The 10678-nt window shown below is 36.8% G+C and overlaps 1 protein-coding gene across 1 annotated transcript; it reads right to left on the minus strand.

Annotated features, from left to right (window-relative positions):
• Positions 1–1014: 1014 nt before the first annotated feature.
• LOC149139561 (uncharacterized) lies at positions 1015–2097 on the minus strand. The gene is made up of 3 exons (XM_089453030.1): positions 1897–2097; positions 1748–1810; positions 1015–1645 (listed from the first exon to the last, which is right to left on the minus strand). The coding sequence occupies exons 1-3, from the start codon at positions 2089–2091 to the stop codon at positions 1220–1222; spliced, it is 684 nt and encodes a 227-aa protein (XP_089309156.1). The 5' UTR covers positions 2092–2097; the 3' UTR covers positions 1015–1219.
• Between the last annotated feature and the right edge of the window lie 8581 nt (positions 2098–10678).

The raw sequence follows: 10678 nt of genomic DNA on the forward strand, positions 1-10678 counted from the left end.
CAAAAAAGGTGCGTGGGGAAGCAGATGTCCCCTCCCAGGTGCATGGGGTGCGAGTGATGCATGCACTCGACCCTAGAAAACGCCTCCTCGTGACACACTTCCTTTAAACTATCCAAAATTCATAATAATAATATAAAACAAATGATATAACCATTTTTAAATTTATTTAAAAGAATAATAAAACATTCCATTTTAAATGAGTCTAATTCTAAAGAAAAAGAAAAATAGAAATTAAAAATCATATACACTTTTTAATGAATTAAATAAATTAACCATTCTAAATTTTATTAATCAAAAAGATGGGCAGAGTGGTTTCCCAACCATCCATCCTCTTTTTCATTCATATATATAATCATCTTCTTTTTCTTTCATATTCATATATATAAAAGAGAATGTGAATCTCAGCTTACACGATATATATATATATATATATATATATATATATATATATATATATGAGAATGTGAATCTCAGCTTACATGATTTAAATAATATGTGGGAATCACAAGTTTAATAAATATTGAATATATATATATAAAAGAGAATGTGAATCTCAGCTTACATGATTTAAATAATAGGTGGGAATCACAAGTTTAATAAATAATTCAATACAATATTACACGTTTTCAGTGATAAGTCTTATTCTGACGTTTCTATATTTGTTTTCCTTGGATAAGGACTAAGTGGAACGGGTATTATGACCTTCATTTCAACTTTCAATAAATTTATTTATGTTAAATAAATTGGAAAACTCAATTTTGAATTACACTGAAAGAACTGATCCAAGGGTTGTGGCATAGATTCAATTTTGAAGCTATACCACTATTATAATTCGTCCAATATGCCAAATGAGGTTTCTCAATAATATCTATGATTTTAAATTCATCATGCAAAATGAAGTTAGAGTGGATATTCATGATCGACATGCAAGTGCCTCCAGTTCAATGTTGTAATCGACAAGCGTTGTAATTGATTACACTGCAGGAATTGTTATTTATTTCTACAAAATTGAACAAGTGTGCATTTGTTATTTACTTCTACAAAGTTGAACAAGTGCGCATTTAATGTGTATAAGGCGCATTCTGACCTTTGGAAGAGAAAACTGTCTATTCGCTCTTCCTTGAACCAGTAATTTCTTTCTGACTAGGCCAATGACTATGAACAGCGAATCCCACCAAGTCGCGTGAAGACAACCACAGGAAACATCAAACATATCTAATTATTCGTTGTCTTTGTCTGTCACATATACAACCTGGCAGATCTCATATTTGAGCTTTTTCGCTCCTAAACTTTTCCAAAATGGTTCCGAAGGAAATCCATTCGGTTTATTCATCGCAATATATGCTGCATCTACGCTTTCCCACAACCCTAACCCTATTATACACGTACCATCCAAGGAGTTATAGAATGTGTAAGAATGCAAGCCCTCCATCTTTGTGAAATAAGACTTCAATAGAGCAAGACAAGAATAAGCCAGTTTGTCCTGATTTTTACGTCTAGAATATATTCTTCGTACACCAACCACGTCTCCAATTCGTTTTTTCCCAACCGGGGAGTTCTGTTTGCTCTCTTCGCAGCTCAATTCAAACCATCCGTACTCCACCATTCGAACAACCGAAGATAATCCCTTCGTGAATGAGGCAGCCTGCAATCAACAAATCATTAATTTGTGAACTAAATAGATGAACGAAGGCACGTCACAGAAGCGCTCAACTGAAAAGTTATATTTTCTTAGTTGGTTGGTTACCTCCGGAAGATTTATCCATGGATTCGCATCTTCCCTGCCCTTTCTCTCTGCAAACACAGCAGCCTGCGTTGAAGAGGATTAATCAACTGAAGTAATTATTATCGTGCGAAATGAGTGTAAAATCTAATAAAGAAAGAGAGAATACCCACCCATTTCCCACGAGTACTCTTGAGGATGGTCATGCTAAGATCTGATAGACTACTGCTGCTGCCACGCCCGTCAATGGAGGCAGCGGCTCCTACTAGCTGCGCCACCACATCATCAATGTGGCAGCCTTCGTTGGGTTTGCAGACCCCGAATGAAATCCATACGCTTTCTCCAGAATGCACTGTGCCTTCCGCCATTGCCAATTCCTTGGAACGACAGCGTTTGACACAAAATCATTGTGGCTGCTTATATACACCGTGTGGGCTGTTGGGGTCTACTGGGTGAGATCAATTAATGGCCGAAAAAGACGCCTCAATTCACATATCTCACGGCACTTTGCTATTAATAGCTAAGCTGTGAATCTGATCTCTCTTATTACATATTCACGGGTAAAGAAAAAGAGAATCACTTTAAAATGTCGTCCAGTGTCGTGTTGGAAACGGGACAGACAAGTAACGCTATAAAGAAGCCATAAAGATTTTGCCGGATGGCTGGTTTTTTGAACTCTTTTGCCACTTGCCTACAAAAGTGAGTCGTCCCTGTATCTATTTCCTCGTGATCAAGGAAAACGAGACAGTCTACCCTTAAAAATAGACATTTGGCGGCCTGCCTCATCGTAGACGTCGATGGCGTCACGGATCATCAATGGACCACGGATTGAAACTTCAGTAGATAAATAATGATATGATTCATTTTCTTTTTAATATTTTTAAAATTTAAATGAGTAGTTAAAATCATAAATATTTAAGTTATTCAGAACCAAAACGCGTTTTATAATTTAGTAAGAGAGATGTGTGATTCTGTCTACTTCAATTTCACACTTACATTAATACTATCAGATTAATAAAAGTTAATTGATATATGCTCATCGTGATGCAAGAGTATCCATATCCAAGCTGCTTATTTTGACCAGACCTCAAAAGGGGCCATGTAAATTCACAAACGAAAAGATAATTCCCCCATCTGTAAATATGTATAAAATTAAAATTAGTATTCTCTTGTATTTCCATGTGTCCGGAGTGTAAGAAGGACCTCGGCAATTAGGTTATTGTTTTTAAGCAACCCAAGTGGGCATATGTAATATAAACAAGTGTCTATATGAGGCATGGGGTTACTTTTAGGAGAGTGGACATGTGTCCATTTCTTCTGGGTTTGTCTCATATTTTGTTCCATGTAAAATACCTACAAAGTTTAGAAAAAAGGAGAGAGCTCATGAGGGAGGAGAGTTTGTTTCAAGTAAAATGTCTACAAAGTTTAGAAAAAGTAGGAGAGAGATCATGAGGGAGGAGAATTTGTTTCATGTAAAATATCTACAAAGTTTAGAAAAAAGAGGAGAGAGCTCATGAGGGAGGAGAGAGGGTCCGTGTAAAATATTCAGACTATGTAAATATGTTATTTTTTTAGTTTATGGAAGGTGTGCCTTTTCTACATTTAATATCGTGGTTAGATGCTTGTTAAAATTATAATAATGAAATATAAAGAGCTTTCAAGATAATGAAACCCTAAAACTCAAAGCTAGTGGAACTCGACGAGTAAAGTTTGAACAGAGAGGAGAGCGTGTTTAATTAAAAAGTTAGATGACAGCAATCATAAGTTCTCTGTGTATATTTGCATTACTGATCTGAATGAAAGTAAACATTCCCAATTCTCGTCTATGTATGTACTCAATTACTTTTTGCATTGGTATCTTTGTTAAGAGAAAGAAAGGGAGTATATATCCCTATGTTTACTATTGAGACAACATATGAATTCCTGTGTTGATTTTATTCGGTGACTAGTGGAGAAGATAATTGAGTTTGCAAAGGAACATCTCAAAGATCAAAAGCATGCGAGAGGGAAAGAAGCTCTAGCAAAGAAAAAGGTGCTCAATGAATTAGAGATTTAGATTAGAGTGAGACTTATAAGGAAGGAATAAGGGAGAAGGTTCAATTCCAAGGCGTGCACTGAGTTTACACATTTGATCATTTGGGTATAATTTCAATAAACAAAGTGGACAAGGGTTGAGACCTACAAGGAAGGAATAAGGGAGAAGGTTCAATTCCAAGGCGTGCACTGAGTTTACACATTTGATCATTTGGGCCTAATTTCAATAAACAAAGTGGACAAGGGTTGAGAGGGCAGAAAGTTGAAAAAAAGAAATCCAAAGTCAAAGAGGGGATGGGCCTTCGTCCTTTGATTAATGTGGCCAACCCCCCCCCCCCCCCCTCCCCTGACTAGTTCTGAAACTAGACTTGTGTGGGTTGGACCCAACAATGCATGTTCCAATAGTTAACGCCAACCTTGATCGACATAGTCAATTACTTGGTATAATTTTGGCAGGGAATATCGAAGCCCAACCCCAACATTAAGCGAGACTTAGTCGGCTTACAGATAAGTTAGGGGTGTGCAGGGAAAAATTGTAAGAGAGGGTTCGACCTCTGACCTCCTCTGAAGTGGATCCCATAGTATATTTTTATTTTGGAATGCGGGTTTGAATTTAATTCAGTGAAAAGGAAATAGAGATGAGAGCCCATTTAAATTTGGAAATCAGGCCACAATGAAGGAGAAATATGTGGAGGTTACGAATCTTGAGAGAGGGTCTCCCTACAAAAATTTGAGTCAGTTTGGAGTTCGTGGGATAAGAGGGAACTCCGTCACTTCCAGTGCATCAAGTGGTATCAGATTCATAATAACCGTAACAACCCTTGTTAAAAACCCATGTAAAAACTTATAAGACCACGGTCATGGGACACATATTCTAAGCTGAATGTTGGGAAAAACATCCTAGTGTGGGTGTTCATTTGGTTTGTTAATGGCTATAGAAATTTCCAAAAGAAATGAAAAAGGCCTTGGAAAGGAAAAGAGACATTAATTGGCATTTTATTTATGAAAATGATGGAAATTTGGAGAAAATGAAGGTGAAAGGTCACATGTTGCATGTGAGGAGGAAAATGAAGGAAAATAATGGAAATTGTAGAAAACAGAGGCCTCGTTGATAAAAAGGCTTATGAGGATCAATTGACAATTTTTTGATAGGTTTTGGTGGAGATCTCTCTATTATCTCTCTGATAGTCTTGGACACTTAGAGTTTTCTTAGAGAACTCTTGGAGGAGTGTGGCATACATTGGATTTGGAGAAAGAAGGCAAAGGAAAAGCAGGAAAGCGCAAGAGGACATCGAGGTCAGTGACTACACCATATTTTTCTTGTAGGTTTTGAGTTGCATGTATGATTTCATTGCTAGTTTGGGCATGCATGGAACATGCATGTGGTTTCTTGGTTATGATCTGTCATTCACATGGAGATTTTGCCTTGATTGATAGTGGTTTTTTCCTAGCCTTGCCATTTCTTGGATAGTCATGGTATTTGGGTTTTTGTCCTTTTGTTTCCTGGTTGGTTCTCATGTTGCTTTTGTTGTGGGTTTAGTTACTAGTTCCTGGAAGCCTTGGTTGGACAAATGATGTGGAAACCATGTATTAGCTTGGGTTGAGTTACTAGTCTTGGAAGTCTTGGTTGGAAAAACACTCTGGAAGCCCTTGGTGGGTTGAGTTACTAGTCCTGGAATCCCTGGTTGGACAAACACTCTTGAAGCCCGCTGACAACTATGGGTTGAGTTACTAATCATGGAAGCCCTGGTTGGAACAGATGCCCTGGAGCCCTGCAAAATTGGGTGGAAACCAATCTATTGATTTATAGTGATGTTCGACTATGTGGTGGAATCACTGGTTGAGGGTTGAGGTGGTTTGGCCTTTGTAAGCCATAGACGATTTTGATTAATTTATTTTATGAGATACCACATTCATGCTTGGAAGATGGCACGGGGGTGACTGGCTGAAATAAATATTTGGTCAAGCCTAGTCTATGGTTGGGTGGTTCATGGAAGTCCCATACATGGTCGACTTATGCAATCATCAACAAGAGCTCTCTTTCCCCTTGGTATTTTATGGGTAAATATACTTGCCTATATGTGGTTTATATGGTTGTTATATCCTTGATATTTATGTTGGTTATATGCTCGTTATGAGTGAGTTTTGTGACAGTGAAAATGTATGGCTCTCATCATGTTTTGGTTAATCACTAAATGTAAAATGAATATATGGCTTAATAGATGGTGATGAAACTAATGTGATAAGGCATCAATGCTTTTTAGTGAGACTCAGATAAGTATGAGACCCCTATGCTTATATCTGTTATTATTACCTGTAGATTGCATGCTCATGATGTGTTCGATGAAATGTCTATCATGGTTGGGTTCAGTTAAGTAAATTCCTTGATCAAGTTTTGTGTTAGAGGCTAGATTTTCCTTTATGTTGGAGGCTAGCCTTGAAAAAGTGGCTTAAATATCGCAGTCTTTAGCAAAAACCTACTGAAAAAGACTACAATCTCTCTGTTGCAGGCGTTGTCGAAGCGACTACAGGGTCCCAATTGCGTGAATTCCCATTTCATGTGAACGATTGGGAGTTTAATTCATTAAAATGCTAGGTTGACTCAGGGGTTGGGCACCTAGAGTGGTAGATTAGCTCTTGGGGGTCCTGTAGCACCTGAGGGAGGTTTGTAAAGTGTTGGTTCATCGGTTCCACTTCCTTAACTACACTTAGGGATTTGAATCATATCATATTAACTCTTCATCACATGTTTACCCCAGTTGGTTGGTTACTTGGGTAGATGTAGGAGGAGGGCATTACAAAGTAGTATTAGAGCATGGTTCAACCCTTGGACTAGATGGGCGATGTGTTGGTCATGCATACATGTTGATTTCATATGTGTTCTTTATGCTTATGGTCTATGTGCTTGTTGTGTATGCATGGTGGTGGTCATGGTTTTATTTGTGTTTTCATGTGAAAGTTGATGGTGTTGTTGTTGGATGTGGTCGTCATGAGTACATGTTAGTTATATATGCATTTGTTATGCATGTTAGTTGTCTATGTGACTGTTATGCATGCATTTTCATGGTTATGGTTGTCATGTGTGAGGTCGTTGTAGGCACTTTAGGTCATCATGATGTTGTTGGTATGTTATGATTTTAATGTGTTGGTTGAGATAAAGTAGGAGATGCAGACTATTAGAGCAAGGTTGCAACACTAGACTTTGGGGTAAGAGTATATCGTCATACAGGTATTGTATGTTTGGCATGCAGGTATGTTGGTTAATGGTTGTTATAAGAATTAGGTTTATGTACATGCTTGTCATTTTATTGTTGTTATGGTTACATGAATGATAGATGTTAGTTCTTCAGTGCAGTCATATGCACATATGTTAGATAGTCATGCATGGTAGTAACTTATTATATGCATTGTTGTTGTTGTTTTATGTAACTTAGTTAACTTGATGATTATGTTATAAGTTATTGATGAGAATGTTATATGTTAACTTCTTGTTTTCATATGATAGCTAACTTGATGATTATGTTATATGTATGTGATATGTTAACTTCTTGTTGTTATATGTTAGTTAACCGGATGATTACAGTTATTTCATTGAGATCTTGATGTTGTATGGATTGTGTTGATTTTGATTGACCTATGTAGATGGTTAGGTTTATGACATTCAGGTACGGTCCACATATTTGTGATATTATGTCATACTAATGTAGACTGATTATGCATATGTGATTGTTAGGCATGAATGATGATTGTTTATGATTTTATGATGTGAACATGTTAGCTAGTTACTATTATGGATATCATGACCTTATCTACTTTTGCGTTGATATGTTGTGAAGTTATATATGGCTAACCTATATTTCTTTTTGTAGACAAGATAATCTCCCCTAAGATACATTAAGGTATGAGTTTGTTGATGTTGTCTATTTGATGTTTGAGTGTTTATTATGTCATTTATTTGTTGTTTGAATTTCTGATTAATTGCATGATATGAGTATGTGTATATAATATTTCTTAAAGAAGTGATCTTGTTTTAATATGGTTGTACTAATACATATGTGTTCAGACAGTTGATATGTACTTGAGTGTAGGTAGGTGATAATTGTAACAGTATGTATTATGACTGATGAATGTTAGTTGATTGTTGATTATGACATGGTTGTTAGACTTGGTAAAGGTTGATTTCAAATTAATATATATCTTGTCTTGATATTTGGAATATGTGATCAACATGTATGAGAAGTTGCAGGGAAACTTTCTTGGTATTAGCATGACAAGGTAATAGTTTATGCGTTTATCTAACTAACAGTTGGGTGATGTGATAGCACATAGTAAGACTCGATTGAAACAATGAAAATGGTAAAAGGAAGAAATTGGGTAATAATTCCTCTGGCTATGTTTGGAGATCGCAACTCCAAACGAATGAGTGCTTTCATGAATACAGGAAGTCTTCTTAACCTTGACTTTTTCTGAGATTATATGGATATGTGTTATATTCATAAAGATGTATTTGACAGGTATAATAGCTAGTTCTAGTTATGGCTAGTTTCTTCAAATGATTGGGGTCCCTTGACAAATGGCGTGGATGTGTTCAATTGCAAGGAAACATGCTTGGCACAACGAGGCAAGGTAACTCGTATATTGTTATCATTATTTATGCACTACCAATCATCTGTTTATGGAAGTATGATGTAGGGATTGCATAGTAAAAGAGACTAGCATGAAATCTTGGAGAAGGATCAGGTTGAGCTTTCCTTGGGAACAATTGGGAAGCCATGGGATTGAGTCATGGTGTCTGTTGAGAGTCTTATGATTTCAATGCTTTGTGCTTTGTTTGCGCTTGATTTGCAGTTTTGTTTATGTCTAGTGTATGGTCATACCACTTTGTTTGTGGTGTCCTATTGTTATTAGTTTTCATGGTTTTCTTCTTGTTATTGCCTTTTATGTTTTGTCTTGGGAATTGGTTGGGAAGGAGGAAAGGTAGTGGAATTGAGGGAGAGATGAATGAATATCAACAAGTAATGTAAGGTCTGGATGAAGCATGATGCATGCATAATCGTAGTTGAAGGCAAGAGTATGATAGTCGGTTGGGTCCATTGCGGTAAATGGATGATTGCAAAGCACTCATGAGGAAGGTAACATGGAAGGTAGAGTAAATGAATTTGAGGCATCAGGTTCCTAGGCTATGTTGGCGATTGTTGTTCTCAATATTGCGCATGTGTTGCATGGATAAAGGGCGTTCTCTTGATGTAGACCTTATGATATTTGGTAATTATGTTGTGATCATGATTATGTTGATGTCTATATATGTATATATATGTGTGTGTGTATGCAGTTGTCTGATAGGGTCCTTAGGGATCATGATTATTTGATATGGATGTTATATGTGTATATGTATGTATGTATGTATTTCATAGTTTGACATGGTCATCAAGGATCATTCTAGTGGATGAATGATTTCTTATGCATGTGAATAGTATGAAGAGGTTCATGGCTTATGAGGAATCAAGTGGAAAGAGTAACCTCGAAATATATGCAAGCTCAATATCACGTGGATATGAATTGAATTTATGTGTTTATACTATGTCTATGTTTACGTTATGGACATGAAATGCTAAGAGATACATCAGCGGAATGAAAACAACATCATCTGCGACATGCTAGGATAAGCATGGATGACGAAGAGACATTGGAAGCAAGGGTGCTTGGTAGATACAGTGTGGTTTCGGATGTACAGTGCTACTATCAGGTATATGTTTTGCATATTGTATATTCAGTGATTGTACCTATGGTGTTGTGTGCCTATTGTATATATGGTTTTGTGTGCATATTGTGTATGCAGTGTTGGGTATCGTTGGTTCTATGTACATGTTGGATATGCAGTGTTGTGTACATATTTTAGTGTGTAAATGATGGATATGCATGTTGTGTGCATATGGTACTATGCACATGGTTGATACGTAGTCTTGTGTACATATGGTGTTATGTACGTGTTGTATATGCAATGTTATGTACATGTGGTTCTATGTACATATGGTCTTGTGTGCATGATTCTACATGTGGTGTTGTGTGCATGTGGTGTTGTATACATGTTGTACAAGTGGTGTTGTGTGCAAGTGGTCTTGTGTACATGGCATGCATGTGGCGTTGTGTACATGTGGTGTCGTGTACATGTAGTGCATGTGGTGTTTTGTACCTGTGGTATTATGTACAAAGCATACAGGTGGTGTGGTGTACATGCGGCATTGTGTACATGTTGTGTAGGTGGTCCCGTGTACATGTGGTGTTGTGCACACGTTGTGCATGTGGTGTTGTGTACAAGTGGCACTGTGTACATGTTGTACATATGGTAATAGTGTACATGTGGTATTGTGTGCATGTCATACATATTGTGATGTAGACATGTAGTACTATGTATGTGCATTATGTAGTTGTGGTATCGTGGCATCTTTATTTGTTTTCTTGTACTTTGTGTAGTACATGTATTGTACTATGTTTTACACCGAATGTAGGAGTATGTATTGTGTTGTGTTGTACACCGGGTGTAGGTATATGTGTCATGATACATATAAGGCATAGGTGTATGCATTGCGTGGTGTCGTACGTTGTGTGTGGATGTATGTGTTGTGATGTACATTGTGTATGTGTATGTGACTAAAGAAAAGAAAAAGGCACTGGGTGTTTGTTGGATGTGGCAACCAATCAGGTGTGTGTACGAACAGGACAAGGATAAAGGTAGAAGCAAAGGACCGATTAAAGGATAAGTGTTAGTATTTTATTTCAGTTTTATTATGCATGTGATCTATGATTCTGACTTATGATATTTACATTTCAATTATGATTATGGTTTATGATGATTTTATGCAATTCATGATTTTAATTTATGATGGATATGTTTTAAGCTAACCGGTTGTGATATGTTTA

The sequence above is a fragment of the Pinus tabuliformis genome, chromosome X (genome assembly GCF_031772625.1).
Source record: "Pinus tabuliformis cultivar Carrire ecotype Pingquan chromosome X, CPIR1, whole genome shotgun sequence".
NCBI lineage: Eukaryota > Viridiplantae > Streptophyta > Pinopsida > Pinales > Pinaceae > Pinus > Pinus tabuliformis.

What these genes read in the sequence shown, in the direction of transcription:
- LOC149139561 (XM_089453030.1), bottom strand. Translation starts at nt 2,091, where the DNA reads ATGGCGGAAGGCACAGTGCATTCTGGAGAAAGCGTATGGATTTCATTC. An exon ending in AGAGTACTCGTGGGAAATGG is followed by an intron (nt 1,811 to 1,896) that starts GTGGGTATTCTC and finishes TCTTCAACGCAG; the next exon opens with GCTGCTGTGTTTGCAGAGAG. An exon ending in CATGGATAAATCTTCCGGAG is followed by an intron (nt 1,646 to 1,747) that starts GTAACCAACCAA and finishes TGTTGATTGCAG; the next exon opens with GCTGCCTCATTCACGAAGGG.